The following is an 18366-nucleotide window of genomic DNA, read 5'->3' on the forward strand; positions in this document are numbered from 1 at the left end:
ATTGCCCTTTGTTCATCTTTCTTGCCTTCTTTTGAATGAATTATAGTATTCCATTTTTTTAATGTCCTCAATTGAGTAATTAATTATATCTCTTTTTTTTTAGTGGTTGCCCTAGTGGTTAACATATGCATCTTTAACTTATCATGCTCTATCTTCAAGTACAATGGGCTGCCAGTATCAGAAATGACAGCAGAGAAAATTAGATATCTAAGTAATTAGAGGGAATACAGAAGAGAATGATGGGATCAGCAGAGGGAATTCTAGTTATTAGAGGTGGTGATAGTATATATCATATATTCTCTAACGTCACAGAAAAACAGAGACAATGATAGATTACTTAGAAATTGAATTATTAGGGATATGGAGAATTGATGGGAAATGGCTACTTATTCAGTCCTTGAAGGCATAGTACATCTGTACTTGTTTCCACATCTGTGTATTCTCAGGCAGTCATCTACATTATGCATCTACTTTATTTATTTTTTTAAATTAATTTATTTATGACTGTTGGATCTTCGTTGCTGTGCGCGAGCTTTCTCTAGTTGTGTTGAGCAGGGTCTAGTCTTCGTTGCGGTGCGTGGGCTTCTCATTGCAGTGGCTTCTCTTGTTGCAGAGCATGGGCTTCAGTAGTTGCAGCATGTGGGCTCAGTAGTTGTGGCTCATGGGCTCTAGAGCACAGGCTCAGTAGTTGTGGCGCATGGGCTTAGTTGCTCTACGGCATATGGGATCTTCCTGGACCAGGGATTGAACCTCTGTTCCCTGCATTAGCAGTTGGATTCTTATCCACTGCACCACCAGGGAAGTCCCTATGCATCTACTTTAAAGCACTCCTGAAAGCTTGTTTACCTTTGAGTGGGCATAGGTGTGTGCATTTATAATGGAGAAAAGGTATATTCAAACAACTACCTCTGATAACCTTCAGTGTTTTTAAAAAGCATTACTGAGTTCTCATCAGCTCGTTTGGAATAAGAAGGATTCTCTGTTTTTGGCTTTTGAACCTACATCTATATACAGTAGCAAATATTATTAATGATCTCAAGTTATCCAAATAAATTTATGATAAACTTTGGTTTAAGGAGACAGGACAATGTTTGTGTGTTTTGGGTTTTCTTTTTCAAACAATTATTTATATCCAAACAATGGGATTTTTAAAGATGGAGACGGGCTCTTTGTGGAAAAAAAGAAAAGTGAGTGAGTCAGAAGACCTTATTCCTACTTTGTTATGTATTTAATAATAGGAAGTACCTTGCTTACCATGTTCCTTCATTATATTTTCCTTAATGTATGTTTTATTCTCCATCCGCTTTAGTATTCTTTAGATCAGAAACTAAACTTATGATTAAATCTTTCAACATTGAAATGGGTTTTTATTCTTTAAGTTTTATACAGAACAATTTTCCTTTTATGTTTATTAACAGAAAGTATAAAAGATCAAAATCAACATACTGTGAACAAGCAATATGAAAGAGAAAGGCAAAGACTTGCTTCTGGAATAGAAGAATTACGTGATAAGTTGATGCAGATAGAAGCTGAGAATTCTGATTTGAAGGTTAACATGGCCCACAGAACTAGTCAGTTTCAGCTGATTCAAGAGGAGCTGCTAGAGAAAGCTTCAAACTCTAGCAAACTTGAAAGTGAAGTAAGCTTGAATTAGCTATTTATATGTACTGGATTTTGAGAGAAGAAAAAAGTGTTGTAGGGTTTTTGTAAAACTTGTATGTTAAAGTCCAGATTTATACACTAAAAAAAAATTAATGGTACCTCATGAGTTATAACTTCTTTTAAAATTATATTTGGAAACTTCTGGGTTTTAATATATGTTAAAAGTAGGAAAATACTGTAGTGGCTAAATTTGGTGAAACAAACTGTAGTGTATTCTATTAGTTCTTCCAAGTGTAAGTTAATATGGCAAATACATATTTACAAGTAAAAAATTTGGATTATGTAATTGGAAAAAAGGGGTAGTAGTAGAGGATTTCAAACTTTAGCAAACAGTAGAACCACCTGGAAAGCCTGTTAAACATGCACGTTTTGGGTCCTATTCCAGTGATTCTGATTTAGTACGTATGGAGTAATGCAAAGGAATCTGCATTTTTAAACAATTACATGTGAATCTGATGCAGATATCTTATGGATTACATTCTGAAAAGGGGATAAAGTATGTTTTATGAATATCTGATCGTCACTTCCACTGAGGACAGAACAGAATTAGGTAATTGTGGACCACGTCCACGTGTGTATATGCTCTACTCACCCTTCAAACCAGAGGCTGCAGCTATCTGAGGGTACTTTTTAAATGTCTGATTTTTCATCTTAAAGTCTGTAGCCAAGACTAGGGAAAAGACCTGTGGGATAGGAACTTAAATAAGTAATGGAAAGGAGATTTAGTCAGTCTATAACTATAGCCATCAGCTTACTTAGAAAATTGCCAAGTACTGAGATGAACAACTTTTTTAAAATTAAAATATTAGCACAGTCTCGTTGAAAATACAAAAAGGGACAAAGAAGAAAATAAAACATTGATAGTTCTACCACAAGAAATTACTACTGTTAACATTTTATTGTACTAATTTCAGTCTTTAATAGCTACTTTTATGAAATGGGTTCGGGGGCAATCCTATTTGAACATAGGGATCTGAAATAAATACTTACGTATTACACAGATGGAATAAGCTATGTCATATTTCTGGTCTTCACTGTTTTTCTTCTGAATTGTCACTTATTTTTAAAAAATAATTTTTTATTTATTTCAATGTGTTTTCAGATGACAAAGAAATGTTCTCAACTTTTAACTCTAGAGAAACAGCTAGAAGAAAAAATTGTTGCTTATTCCTCTATTGCTGCAAAAAATGCGGAACTAGAACAGGAACTTATGGTAAAAATTACCTTTTTTTTGATACAGATTTACTGTGGCTTTAAGGAACTTAATTTGTAACAGCATGTTTGTTTTAGTATCATTATTCTAAAATGTACCATATAGGAAAATATAAATTCTACCAAACTTCAGATTATTCAATTTTTATTTCTATATTTTTAAGTTATATATTTTTAAGTTAATATGGCAAGTTGTTATCTAAAGTTCCTCATTTTTATTTTAGTAGAATTGAAGGAAATGGTAGTAGTTCTTTGATATGCTTTGTAGCATTTTTAAACAATCTTATCATTTTGATACAATTTTTTAAAAAACACTTTCTCTTTTTTATAAATATTTAAATATTTTTGAAGTTGACATATTAACTACTATGATTCTTTGAAGCCTAGAATATGATAAATTTTATGCTTTACTAATGTACTTTTATGTAAAACTCTTTCTTAATTATGTTCTTTTAAAGTGTTTTTGTATTTCTAGGAAAAGAATGAAAAGGTTAGAAGTCTAGAAACCAATATCAATACAGAGCATGAGAAAATTTGTTTAGCTTTTGAAAAGGCAAAGAAAATTCATCTTGACCAGCATAAAGAAATGGAAAAGCAGATTGAAAGAGTAAGATATTAATTATGTTTTTATAAGTAAATGTAATATATATTTAGAATATGAATGCTGAAAAGAACCTTAAACATTACTAGCTCAGCTTTCTTTATTTTAATAGATGAGGAAACAAAGACATAGAAAAGTTAGTGGCAAATACTATAATTAGAATCACATTACTTCTGGATCATTTTACAATGCTCTCTCCTTTAGTACTCTTGCCATTTCAGTTTTGATCATTACTTTTTGACATTATCAAGCTAAGAGTGATTCTGTAGACTCTTTTCCACTAGAGATATTATTTGCTTGAAGATTGGTTAAGAGGAGATGCTCTCTTGATCTTGAGTTAAAAGTGAAGAGTAAAAAAAAAAAAAAACAAAAGTGAAGGAGAAACTGTGAGACCAGAAGCACAAGACCAAATAAAAAATAGATAGTTTGGATGGGTTAATAGCAGAATGTAGCTAACACACAAATATAAACTTCAAATGTAGAGCAATAGAAATTATTCAGTCTGAGTAATAGAGAGAAAAAAAGATTTGGAAAAAAGTGAACAGAGCCTCAGAGAACTGTTGAACAATATCAGAAGGTCTAGCATTTATGTCATCAGAGTACCAGAGAAGAGGAGAATGAGACTGGTACAAAAAATATTTGAAGGAATTATGACTGATAACTTTGCAGATTTGTGAAGGAAATAAATTTACAAATTCAACAAGCTTAAAGAGGATAAAATCTTGAAAGCAGCCAGAGATAAATAACACATTGTATATAGAGGAACAAAGATTAAAATTTACTGCAGATTTCTCATCAGAAAATCAAAAACTGTGAAGGTTAGAAGACCGAAGAACTGTTTTTTTTTTTTAAGTGCTGAAAGAGAAAAATTGTCAACATAGAATTTTATGTCCAGCAATAATATTCTTTAGGATATATAAAGACATTCTTAGATTAAGGGCAATTTAGAGAACTTGTCATGAGCAGACTTGTTCTAAAATAAATGATAAAGTTCTTCAGGCAAAAGAGAAATAAGAGGGAAAACTTAAGCCTCAGGGATGAAGAGCAACAAAAACAGTAAATATTTGGTTACATACCATGGGCTATATTTATTCTTTTAAGATTTTTGTAATATTTATGACCGTTGAAAGAAAGAATAGAATTGTCTAGTGAGGTTTTCATTGTATGTTGATGTAATACCTTGGATGATTACAATATAAAATAAGAATGGTATAATCTTGTAAAGTTTGTACATTTCACTTCAGGTGGAAAAATCTAATTCTGAGTAAACTATGAAAATTTAAAAACAGTTGGTCCCCTTTATCCACAGATTATATGTTCTAAGATCCCAACTGGATTCCTGAAACTGTGGATAGTACCAAACCCAATAAATACTATGTTTTTTTCTATACATACATACATACCTATGATGAAGTTTAATTTATAAGTTAGGCACAGTAAGAGAATATCCAAATGGCCAGCCTCACTACTCTTGTACTCTGGGGCCATTATTTAGTAAATTAAGAGTTACTTGTACACAAGCACTGCTGTACCATGACAGTCAATCTGATAACTGAGATGGCTGCTAAGTGACTAATGGCAGGTAGCATATACAGTGTGGATATGCTGGGCAAAGGGATGATTCACATCCTGGGCAGGAAAGAGTTTTCCTCAGGGTTTAATCATGCTACTCAGAATGGCATGATATTTAAAACTTATGAATTGTTTATTTGTGGAATTTAATATTTTCATATTACAGTTGAGTGTGGGTAACTGAAACTGTGGAAAGCGAAACTACAGATAAGGGGGGACTACTGTATGTATATTATAATCCCTAGAACAACCACTAAAAAAACTATACAGATACAGTAATATGCTAACAAATAAAATATTATAGAATTCTGAAAATATTCATATAGTTAAAAGAAGGCTGGAAAGGAGAAACAAATGAAAAATAGAGGAGACAAAGAGAAAACTAATAAAGGGGTATGTGCTTAAATTCAGGCATCTCAGATATTAATTTAGATGTAACTGTTCTAAACACACCAAATAAAAATTGAAATTGTGAGATTGAATTTAAAAAAACAAGATGCAGATATACTGTCTTTAAGAAGTCCATGTTAAATATAAAGATGTAGATAGGTCAAGTATAAAAGCATGGAAAAAGATGTACCAGGCAAACAATAATCAAAAGAAAGCTGGAGTGGCAATATAAGTATCAAAGTAGACTTTAGAACAAAGAAAATTACCAGGGATAAAATAGAAAATTGTGTAGTGATAAAAGGCTCAATTCACCAAGAAAACATAACAGTCCTAAATGTGATATGTACCTAACAAACTAATTTCAAAATACGTGAAGCAAAAGTGAAGAGGTCTGAAAGGAGAAAGAAATTAATACAAAATTATAGTTGGAGATGTCAGCACTGCTCTTTTCTGTAATTGATAGAATAAGTAAATTAAAAATTCAGCAAGGATATAGAACTCACCTGAACAGCACTGTCAACGAACTTTTTTTTTTCTCTTTTTTAAAAAATTTTGGCCGTGCTACTTGGCATGTAGGATCTTAGTTCCCCAACCAGGGATGGAACCTCTGCCCACTGCAGTGGAATTGCAGAGTCTTAACCACTGGACCAACAACAGAATATACATTCTTCTTCAGTACACCTGAAATATTCACCAAGATATACCATACCCTAGGTCATAAAATCAGCCTTATCAAATTTCAAAGAATTAAAACCATGTATACAGTTGTCCCTTGGTATCCATGGATGATTGGTTCCAGGACCCACTGTAGAAGATCTGCAGATGCTCAAGTCCCATTGTGGGCCCTCTATATCTGCAGTTCCACATCAGTGGATTTAACCAACCACGTATTGTTTAGTACTGTATGTATTTATTGAAAAAAATCTGCCTATAAATGCACCTGCACTGTTCAAACCCATGTTGTTCAAGGGTCAACTGTAGTATGTTTTCTGACCATAATGGAATTAAACTAGAAACCATTAATGGAAAGATATCTGGAAATTCCCCAAATATTTGGAAGTTAAACAACACACTTTTTAAAAAAATATCTTTATTGGAGTATAATTGCTTTACAATGTTGTGTAAACAACACGCTTTTAAATAATCCATGGATCAACGAGTAAGTCTCAAGGGAAATTTAAAATATTTTAAACAATGAAAATGAAAACAATATATCTGAATTTGTGGAATGCAGCTAGAGCAGTTCATAGAGCTTTATAGCATTAAATGCATACATTAGAAGAAAACTTAAAAAAATCAGTAATCTAAACTTCCACCTTAAGAAACTAGGAAAAGAAGACCAAAATTAACCCATAAGAAACAGAAAGATGGAGATAATAAAAAGCATAATTGAAAGAAATTGGAATTTGAAAAGAGAATATTAGTAGAGAAAATCAGTGAAATCTAAATCTGGTTCTTTGAAAAGATCAGTAAAATTTATAAACCTCTAGCCAGTCTGATGAAGTAAAAAAAAAAAAGAGAGAAAACACAGATAACCTGTATCAAGAGTGAGTAAGGGTGTATCACTAGACACCTCACAGATATTAAAGGTTAATAAAGGAAAGGAGAGGTTTATCCTGAGAATGGGAGGCTGGTTCAACATTCAGAAAAAAAAAAATCATTGTAATCTACCATATTAGCATACCAAAAACCAGAAAAACCTACATGATCATATCAATAGATGCAGAAAAAGCTTTTGATAAAATTCAACATTTTCTCATGATGAAAACTCTTAGCCAACTAGAAATAGAAGGGAACTTCATGAACCTGATGAAGGGCATCTTCCCAAAAAATCCTATGGATAATATATCTTAATGGTGAAACACTTAATTCTCTCCTGTAAGATTGGGAACAGAGCAAGAATATCTGCTGTCATCACTCCTATTTAACATCATACTAAAAAGCCCATTTCAATCAGGAGGAAACAAAGCTATCCCTGTTTCCTGTCTATGTAGGAAATCCCAAAGAATCTACAAAAATACCTTAAAATTAATGAGCGAGCAAGGTTAACCTTGCACACGATGCAAGGTTAACATCCACATCAGTTGTATTTCTATATATAGTTGACTCTTGAACAACACTGGTTTGAACTGTGTGGGTCCATTTATCCTCGCATTTTTTTTAGTTTGTGTAATACTACACAGTCTGCGGTTGGTTGAATTGGTGGATACAGAACTGCAGATATGAAGGGCAGACTGCAAAGTTATTCACAGATTTTTGACTTCAAGGAGGGGTTGTTGCCACTAATCCTCACGTTGTTCAAGGGTCAACTGTACTAGCAATGAACAATTAGAAGCTAAAATTTTAAAAATACTGCTATTTACAAAGCTCCAAAGAGATAAGACATAGATGTAAATAAAACAAAATATGTGGAATATTTGTATGCTGAAAACTACAAAATGTTAAAGAAAGACCTAAATAAATGGAAAGAAATACCATTTCTGTGGATTGTAAGTCTCAATATATTTAGGATGTCAGTTCACCTTAAACAGATCTCTCGATTTAATACATTTCCAATCAAAATCCCAGTAAAAATTTTTTTGTGCGCATAGATAGCTGATTTTGAATTTTGTAATAGAAAGGCAAAGAAACTAGAATAGGCAAAACAAGTTTGAAAGAGAACAAAGTTAGTGGATTTATGCTACCGTATCTTAAGACTTACTATAAACCTATAGTAATCAAGACAGTGAGGTATTAACAAAATAATAGACACATAGATGAAAGGAACAAAATATAGGGTCTAGAAGTAGACCTGGCAAATATGGTCAACTGATTTTTAACAAAGGTACAAAACCAATTCAGAATGGAGAAAGAATAGTTTTTGAATGAGTAATGCTGGAACAATTGGACATCCATATGCAAAAAGATGGAGCTGCAGTATATACCTATATAAAAATTAATTCAAAGTGAATCATATATTTAAATATAAAATAAAAAGATATTAAAACTCAGAAGAAAACATGGGAGAAAATCTTCATGACCTTAGGTTAGGCAAGAGTTCTTAGATATAAAACCAAAACAATATAAGGGAAAAATTGATAAATTGGAATTCATCAAAATTAAAAATGTATGCTCTATGAAAGACATTATTAAGAGAATGAAAAGACAAGCTATAAACTGGGAGAAAATATTGTAAATCACATATCCAGCAAAGAACTTTTACCCAGCATATATAAAGAATTCTCAAAATTCATCAATAAGAAAGTAATCCCATTTTTTTAATGGACAAAGACTTGAATAGATACTTCATCAGAAAAGATATACAAATGGCAAATAAGCATATGAAAATATGTTGAACTTGATTCATCATTAGGAAAATGCAAATTAAATGCACAGTGAAATACTACTGCATTCTTGTTAGAATACTGAGAGAGAGAGGTAGCAAGGAAGGGAGGAAGGAAGATCTGACAATAGCAAATGCTACCCAGGATGTGAAACAACTGGTTTTCTCATATATTGCTGGGGATAATGCAAAGTAGTAAAACTACTGAAACAACTTAACATCTTCTTATACACTTAACATATGACCCAGCAGTCTTAGATATTTGTTCTAGACAAATGAAAACTTATCTTTACACTAAAACCTACTACAAATGTTTATAGTAGGTTTATTCATAATTGCCAAAAACTGGAAACTACCCAGTGTCTTTCAATGAGTAAATGGGTAAACTATGGTACCTCAATACAATGGAATACTACTCAGTAATAACAAGGAATAATCTATTGATTCAGGAGAAAACATGGGTGAATCTACAAGGCTTTATGCTAATGGAAAGAAGCCAATTGCAAAATGTTGTATACAATTCTATTTTTTTGACATTCTCAATAAAGTCAAAAGCTATAGGATGAAGATCATTTTATTGATTGCCAGGTGTTGGGAAGGGTGGAGAGTTGACTATAAAGCAAGTGTCCCCAACCCCCGGGCCATGGAACAGTACCTGTTAGGAACCAGGCTGCACAGCAGGAGGTGGGCGGCAGGTGAGCGAGCAAAGCTTCATCTGTATTTACAGCCACTCCCCATTGCTTGCATTACCACCTGAGCTGCACCTCCTGTCAGCATTATGGTGAGTTGTATAATTATTGCATTATATATTACAATGTAATAATAATAGAAATAAAGTGCACAATAAATGTAATGCGCTTGAATCATCCCGAAACCATCCTCCCCACCCCCATCCGTGGAAAAAGTGTCTTCCACGAAACCAGTCCCTGGTGCCAAAAAGGTTGGGGACCGCTGCTGTAAAGGATTAACATGAGGGGTCTTGAGAGTGAAGGAATCATTCTGTATCCTTATTGTGATGGGAGTTTTATGAATCTATGCATGTATTAAAAAACCTCAGAATCATACACCCAAAAAATGAATGTAAATGAAGTTTTAAAAAGTATCCCACCCTAGAATCATTGTTACAATATTAGTTTATGTCTTTTAGACCAGTTTCTCTGCATCTTTGCATACTTACATGTTTATAGTACAGATATACACAAACACACGTAAACAATTTTTAATAGCTTCGTTTTACAGAATTATTGCTATTTGACTTTTCTGTTTTTTAGGATTATAATTAATTTTCAGTAAACTTTATTGTAAGCTATTTTTTTCTTATTTTAGAATATTATTTTATAATAGAGTCTCAAAAATGGAACTACTGACTCAGGAGATAAAAAATATTTTTCAGATGAGTTTATCCCTGATAAATCCTTCAAAGTTTAATTTGAAAATGGCAGAAATTCTAGGAAGATATTATATTTGATATCTCAAATACTGAATTGCTGCAGAGAATTGGCATGATAGGTCTGTCCAAGGGCCTACTTGATAATTGATGGGTCAGCTTCTATGAAAATCTATGGTTATAACATCATTTAGTCTTGTTTATTCATAAAATTAATTTTAATATATTCATGTTTTAAGAAAAAATTCTAAAGTTATTTAATATTTTTCAAACTTTTTATTGTAGTTAGTATTATCAGTATTAGTGTTATTGGTGTTATAATTTATGTTATCTTAACTATTTTTAAGTGTACAGTGGTATTAAATACATTAACATTGTTGTGCAACCATCACCACCGTTTATCCTCATAATTCTTCTCATCTTGTAGAACTGAATCTCTGTACTCATTAGAGTACACAATAACTCCCTATTCTCCTCTCCCCCCAACTCTTGGCAATCACTATTCTACTTTCTGTGTCTGCGATTTGCCTTCTCTAAGTACCTCATGGAAGTGAAATCATATAGTATTTGTCTTTTTATGACTGGTTTGTTTCACTTAGCATAATGTCCTCAAGGTTCATCCATGTTGCAGCATACTGCAGAATTTCCTTCCTTTGTAAGGCTGAATAATATTCCATTGTATGTACATAGCACATTTTGCTTATCCATTCATCTGTTGATGGCCACTTGGTTTGTTTCCACATTTTAGCTGTTGTGAATGATGCTGCTATGATCATGCGGGTGTACAAATATCTCTTTGAGACCCTGCTTTAAGTTATTTTGAGTATACATGCACAAGTGGAATTGCTGATAATATGGTAATTCTGTTTTTAATTTTTTGAGGACCAACCATACTGATTTCTACAGCAGCTATACCGTATTACATTCCCACCAACAGTGCTCAAGTGTTCCAATTTCTCCACATCCTTGTAAACACTTGTTTTCTGGTTTTTAACAGTAGCCATCCTAATGAGTGTGAGGTGGTATCTCATTGTAGTTTTGATTTGCATTTCCCTAATGATCAGTGATGCTGATAATCTTTTCATGTGCTTGTTGTCTAGTCATATAGCTTCTTTGGAGAAATGTCTAGTTATTTCCTTTACCCATTTTTTAATAGGGTTGTTTTTATGTAGTTGTTGAGTTTTAGGACTTTTCCATATATTCTGGATATTGATCCCTTATCAAGGTATGTGATTTGCAAATATTCTCTCCCATTCTCTGGGTTTCCTTTTTACTCTGTTGAGAGTGTCTTTGGATGCACAGACTATTAGAATTTTCATGAAGTCCAGTTTGTCTATTTTTTCTTTTGTTGCCTATACCTTTGGTGTCATATTTAAGAAATTATTTGGTGTCATATTTAAGAAATTATTACCAAATCCAATGTTGTGAAGCTTTGGTTCTATGTTGTGAAGCTTTTGTTCTATGTTTCCTTCTAAGAGTTTTATTTTTTTAGGTCTTAATTTAGGTCTTTGGACCATTTTGAGTTAATTTTTATATATGGTGCTAGCTGTGGGTCCAACTTCATTCTTTTGCATGTGGATATCCAGTTTTCTCAGCACCATTTGTTAAAAGGACTGTCCTTTCCCCCCACTGAATGATCTTGGCACCCTTGTCAAAATCATTTGACCATATATGTGAGGATTTATTTCTGGGCTTTTGATTCTATTCCATTGGTCTATATGTCATATGCGAAATCACAGTTTTTATTACTGTAGCTTTGTAATAGATTTGAAATCAGGAAATGAGGGTCCTCCAGCTTTGTTCATTTTCAAGATTGTTTTGGCTGTTCAGGGTCCTTTGAGATTTCATATGAATTTTAGGATGGGTTTTTCTGTTTCAGCAAAAAATGTCATAGGGATTTTGCTAGGGATTGTATTGCATTGGGTAATATTGACACTTTCACAATATTAAGTCTTCTAATCCATGAACGTGTAATATGTTTTTATTTATTTACATTTTCTTCAATTCTTTTCATCAGTGTTTTGTAATTTTAATTGTACAAGTCTTTCACCTCCTTGGTTAATTCCTAAGTATTTTATTCTTTTTGATACTATTGTAAATGAAATTGTTTTTGTAATTTTCTTTTCAGATTGTTCATTGTTCACATATAGGAATGCAACTGACTTTTGTGTGTTGAATTTCATCCTCTACTTTTCTGATTTCATTTATCAGTTCTAATAGTTTTATTGTGTGAAATCTTTAGGGTGTTCTATGTATAAGATCGTATCATCTACCAATAGATAATTTTACTTCTTCCTTTCCAACTTGGATGTCTTTTATTTCTTTTTCTTGCCTAATTGCTCTGGCTTGAACTTCCAGTATTATGTTGAATAGAAGTGGTGAGAGGGGCATCCTTTTCTTGTTCTGAGCATAGAGGAAAAGCTTTCAATCTTTCACCATTGAGTATGTTAGCTGTAGGTTTTTCATATAAGGCTTTTATTATGTGAAGGTAGTTTCCTTCTGTTCCTAATTTGTTGAGAGGGTAGTTTCCTTCTGTTCCTAATTTGTTGAGAGGGTATCATGATAGGGTGTTGAATTATGTCAAATGTTTTTTCTGCATCAACTGAGATGCTCATGTGTTATTTTTTTCTATTGAGATGCTCATGTGTTATTTTTTTCTTTCATTCTGTTGATATTGCACGTAACATTGATCAATTTTCATTGCATTCCAGGAATAAATTCCCCTTGGTCACTGTGTTTAATCCTTTTACTATGCTGCTGAATTTGGATTGTTAGTATTGTGTTGAGGATTTTTGCATCAGTGCTCATAACAGATATTTGTCTGTAGTTTTCTTTTCTTGTAATGTCTGGGTTTCGTATCAGGTTAATGCAGGTCTTACAGTATTAGGCAGTATTCTCTCCTTAATTTTTTGGAAACATTTGAGGAGGATTGGTATTAGTTCTTTTTTATGTGTTTGGTAGAATTCGTCAATAAAGCAAGCAGGTTCAAGGCTTTTCTTAGTTGGGAGATTTTTGATTTCCCATTCAATCTCCTTACTATTTATAGGTCTGTTTAGATTATCTATTTCTTCATGATAGAGTCTTTGTAGGTGTTTCTAGGAATTTGTCCATTTCATCTAGATTATCCAACTTGTTGGTATATAATTATTCATTGTACTTTCTTATGATCTTTTTTTATTTCTGTAGAATTGATAGTAATAGTCCCACTTATATTTCTGATTTTGGTAATACTGAGTCCTCTTTTTTTGACCACCTAGCTAAAGATTTGTCAATTTTGTTTATGTTTTTGAAGAACCAATTTTTCATTTCATTGATATTCTTCATTGTTTTTCTGTTCTCTATTTTGTTGATCTTTACTGTAATCTTTATTATTCCTTCTGCTAGCTTTGGGTTTATTCTGTTCTTCTTTTTCTTGTTTCTTATGTTTTAAAGTTAGGTTATTGACTTGAGATCTTCCTTGTTTTTTAATGTAAGCATTTATAGCTATAAATTACCCCCTAAATATTGTTTTTGCTGAGTCCTGTAAGTTTTCGTAAGTTGTGTTTTTGTTTTCATTCATTTCTAAGTAGTTTCTAATTTCCCTTGTGAATTCTTCTTTGATTCATTGGTTATTTTTAAATGTATTGTTTAATAAATATCACAATTTTGTGAATTTTCCAGTTTTCCTTTTGTTGTTGATTTCTAACTTCATCTCATTGTGGTTGGAGAATGTACTTTATATGATATCTGTCTTGTAAAATTTATTGAGACTTAAATTTGTAGCCTAACATATTGTCTATCCTGGAAAATATCCAATGTGCACTTGAGAAGAATGTATATTCTATTGTTTTGGGGTTGAGTGAACTGTGTATGTCTATTAAATATGATTTGTTTATTGTGTTGAGTCCTCTCCTTACTTATATTCTCTCTGGTTGTTCTACATATTATTGAGAATAGGCTATTGAAGTCTTCAAGTACTGTTGTAGAACTGTCTATTTTTCACTTCAACGCTGTCTGTTTTTGCTTCATATATTTTGAAAGTCTGTCTTTGGTGTATAAGTGTTTGTAATTGTTGTATCTTATTGCTATATTGTAATAACCTTATATTAATATATATTATCTGTCTTTGTCTCATAATCTTTTTAAATTTAAAGTACGATTTGCCTGATATTACTATAGCTATCCCTGCTCCCTTTTAGTTACCATTTGCATGGACTATCTTTTCCCATCTTTTCATTTTTTATCTATTAGTATGTTTGGATCTAAAATGAGTCTCTTATCATAAATGGGTGTTGAATTTTGTCAAAAGCTTTTTCTGCATCTATTGAGATGATCATATGGTTTTTATTCTTCAATTTGTTAATATAGTGTATCACATTGATTGATTTGTGTATATTGAAGAATTTTTGCATCCCTGGGATAAATCCCACTTGATCATAGTATACGATCCTTTTAATGTGTTGTTGGATTCTGTTTGCTGGTATTTTGTTGAGGATTTTTGTATCTAAATTGCAGAGTGTTCCTTCCTCTGCAATTTTTAGACTTCAGACTATACTACAAAGCTACAGTAATCAAGACAATATGGTATTGGCACAAAAACAGAAACATAGATCAGTGGAACAAGATAGAAATCCAGAGGTAAACCCATGCACCTGTGGTGGGTGTCTGTAATTTTCTTTTTTTGTAGTATCTTTGTCTCTGGTTTTGGTATCAGGGTGATGGTGGCCTCATAGAATGAGTTTGGGAGTGTTCCTTCCTCTGCAATTTTTTGGAAGAGTTTGAGAAGGATGGGTGTTAGCTGTTCTCTAAATGTTTGATAGAATTCACCTTTGAAGCCATCTGGTCCTGGACTTTTATTTGTTGGAAGATTTTTAATCACAGTTTCAATTTCGTTACTTGTGATTGGTCTGTTCATATTTTCTATTTCTTCCTGGTTCAGTCTTGGAAGGTTATACCTTTCTAAGAATTTGTCCGTTTCTTCCAGGTTATCCATTTTATTGGCATACAGTTGCTGGTAGTAGTCTCTTAGGATGCTTTGTATTTCTCCGCTGTCTGTTGTAACTTCTCGTTTTTCATTTCTAATTTTCTCGATTTGAGTCCTCTCCCTCTTTTTCTTGATGAGTCTGGCTAATGGTTTATCAATTTTGTTTATCTTCTCAAAGAACCAGCTTTTAGTTTTATTGATCTTTGCTATTGTATTCTTTGTTTCTATTCCATTTATTTCTCCTCTGATCTTTATGAGTTCTTTCCTTCTGCTAACTTTGGGTTTTGTTTGTTCTTCTTTCTCTAGTTCCTTTAGGTGTAAGGTTAGATTGTTTATTTGAGATTTTTCTTGTTTCTTGAGGTAGGCTTGTATAGCTATAAACTTCCCTCTTAGAACTGCTTTTGATGCATCCCGTAGGTTTTGGATCGTCGTGTTTGTTTGTTTGTTTGTTTTAGTTTTGGCTGCATTGGGTGTTCGTTACTGTGTGTGGGCTTTCTCTAGTTGTGGTGAGCGGGGGCTACTCTTTGTTTTGGTGCATGGGCTTCTCAATGTGGGGGCTTCTCTTGTTGCGGAGCACAAGCTCTAGGCACACAGACTTCAGTAGTTGTGGCACACGGGCTTAGTTGCTCTGCAGCACGTGGGATCTTCCCGGACCAGGGCTCGAACCCGTGTGCCCTGCATTGGCAGGCGGATTCTTAACCACTGTGCCACCAGGGAAGTCCTGGATCGTCGTGTTTTCATTGTCATTTGTCTCTATGTATTTTTTTATTTCTTCAGTGATCTCTTGGTTATTTAGTAACGTATTGTTTAGCCTCCATGTATTTGTATTTTTTACATTTTCTTTCCCTGTAGTTCATTTCTAATCTCATAGCGTTGTGGTCAGATGCTTGATATGATTTCAGTTTTCTTAAATTTACTGAGGCTTGATTTGTGACCCAGGATGTGATCTATCCTGGAGAATGTTCATGTGCACTTGAGAAGAAAGTGTAATCTGCTGTTTTTGGATGGAATGTCCTATAATATCAATTAAATCTATCTGGTCTATTGTGTCATTTAAAGCTTCTGTTTCCTTATTTTCATTTTGGATGATCTGTCCATTGGTGTAAGTGAGGTGTTAAAGTCCCCCACTATTATTGTGTTACTGTCAATTTCGTCTTTTATAGTTGTTAGCAGTTGCCTTATGTACTGAGGTGCTCGTATGTTGGGTGCATATATATTTATAATTGCTATATCTTCTTCTTGGATTGATCCCTTGATCATTATGTAGTGTCCTTCCTTGTCTCTTGTAACATTCTTTAAAGTCTATTTTATCTCCAGAAAGTGGACATAGAGGGAACCTACCTCAACATAATAAAGACCATATATGACAAACTCACAGCAAACATCATTCTCAATGGTGAAAAACTGAAAGCATTTCCTCTAAGATCAGGAACAGGACAAGGATGTCCACTTTCACCACTCTTATTCAACATAGTTTTGGAAGTCCTAGCCACGGCAATCGGAGAAGAAAAAGAAATAAAAGGGATACAAGTTGGAAAAGAAGAAGTAAAACTGTCACTGTTTGCAGATGACATGATACTATACATAGAGAATCCTAAAGATGCCACCAGAAAACTACTAGAGCTAATCAATGAATCTGGTATAGTTGCAGGATGCAAAATTAATGCACAGAAATCTCTTGCATTCCTATACACTAATGATGAAAAATCTGAAACAGAAATTAAGGAAACACTCCCATTTACCACTGCAACAAAAAGAATAAAATACCTAGGAATAAACCTACCTAGGGAGACAAAAGACCTGTATGCAGAAAACTATAAGACACTGATGAAAAAAAGATGATACCAACAGATGGAGAGATATACCATTCTCTTGGATTGGAAGAATCAATATTGTGAAAATGACTATACTATCCAAAGCAATCTACAGGTTCAATGCAATCCCTATCAAATTACCAATGGCATTTTTTACAGAACTAGAACAAAAAATCTTAAAATTTATATGGAGACATAAAAGACCCCGAATAGCCAAAGCAGTCTTGAGGGAAAAGAACGGAGCTGGAGGAATCAGACTCCCTGACTTCAGACTATACTACAAAGCTACAGTAATCAAGACAATATGGTATTGGCACAAAAACAGAAACATAGATCAGTGGAACAAGATAGAAATCCCAGAGGTAAACCTGCGCACCTGTGGTCAACTAATCTATAACAAAGGAGGCAAGGATACACAATGGAGAAAAGACAGTCTCTTCAATAAGTGGTGCTGGGAAAACTGGACAGCTACATGTAAAAGAATGAAATTAGAACACTCCCTAACACCATACACAAAAATAAACTCAAAATGGATTCGAGACCTAAATGTAAGACTGGACACTATGAAACTCTTAGAGGAAAACATAGGAAGAACACTCTTTGACATAAATCACAGCAAGATCCTTTTTGATCCACCTCCTAGAGTAATGGAAATAAAAACAAAAATAAACAAATGGGACCTAATGAAACTTAAAAGCTTTTTCACACCAAAGGAAACCATAAACAAGACGAAAAGACACCCCTCAGAATGGGAGAAAATATTTTCAAACGAATCAACGGACAAAGGATTAATCTCCAGGGCTTCCCTGGTGGCGCAGTGGTTGAGAGTCCGCCTGCCGATGCAGGGGACACGGGTTCGTGCCCCGGCCCGGGAAGATCCCACATGCCGCGGAGCGGCTAGGCCCATGAGCCATGGCTGCTGAGCCTGCACGTCCAGAGCCTGTGCTCCACAACGGGAGAGGCCACAACAGTGAGAGGCCCACATACCGCAAAAAAAAAAAAAAAAAAAAAAAGATGAATCTCCAAAATATATAAACAGCTCATGCAGCTCAACATTAAAGAAAGCAACAACCCAATCCAAAAATGCGCAGAAGACCTAAATAGACATTTCTCCAAAAAAGACATACAGATGGCCAAGAAGCACATGAAAAGCTACTCAACATCACTAATTATTAGAGAAATGTAAATCAAAACTACAGTGAGGTATCACCTCACACCATTTAGAATGGGCATCATCAGAAAATCTACAAACAACAAATGCTGGAGAGGGTGTGGAGAAAAGGGAACCCTCTTGCACTGTTGGTGGGAATGTAAATTGATACAGCCACTATGGAGAACAGTATGGAGGTTCCTTAAAAAACTAAAAATAGAATTACCATATGACCCAGCAATCCCACTACTGCGCATATACCCAGAGAAAACCATAATTCAAAAAGACACATG

At 33.6% G+C, this 18366-nt stretch overlaps 1 protein-coding gene across 9 annotated transcripts in view; it reads left to right on the plus strand.

Annotated features, from left to right (window-relative positions):
- Window positions 1–18366, plus strand: part of CCDC18 (coiled-coil domain containing 18) — a 118176-nt gene that overhangs the window by 33856 nt on the left and 65954 nt on the right. For all 9 annotated transcript variants that reach the window (XM_060025734.1, XM_060025742.2, XM_060025761.2 and 6 more), the window contains 3 exons: window positions 1419–1639; window positions 2765–2875; window positions 3350–3481. In XM_060025734.1, coding sequence (XP_059881717.1) covers window positions 1419–1639; window positions 2765–2875; window positions 3350–3481 — 464 coding nt within the window. The remainder of the gene's footprint in view (window positions 1–1418; window positions 1640–2764; window positions 2876–3349; window positions 3482–18366) is intronic.

Source organism: Delphinus delphis, chromosome 1 (genome assembly GCF_949987515.2).
Source record: "Delphinus delphis chromosome 1, mDelDel1.2, whole genome shotgun sequence".
NCBI classification, from domain to species: Eukaryota; Metazoa; Chordata; class Mammalia; order Artiodactyla; family Delphinidae; genus Delphinus; species Delphinus delphis.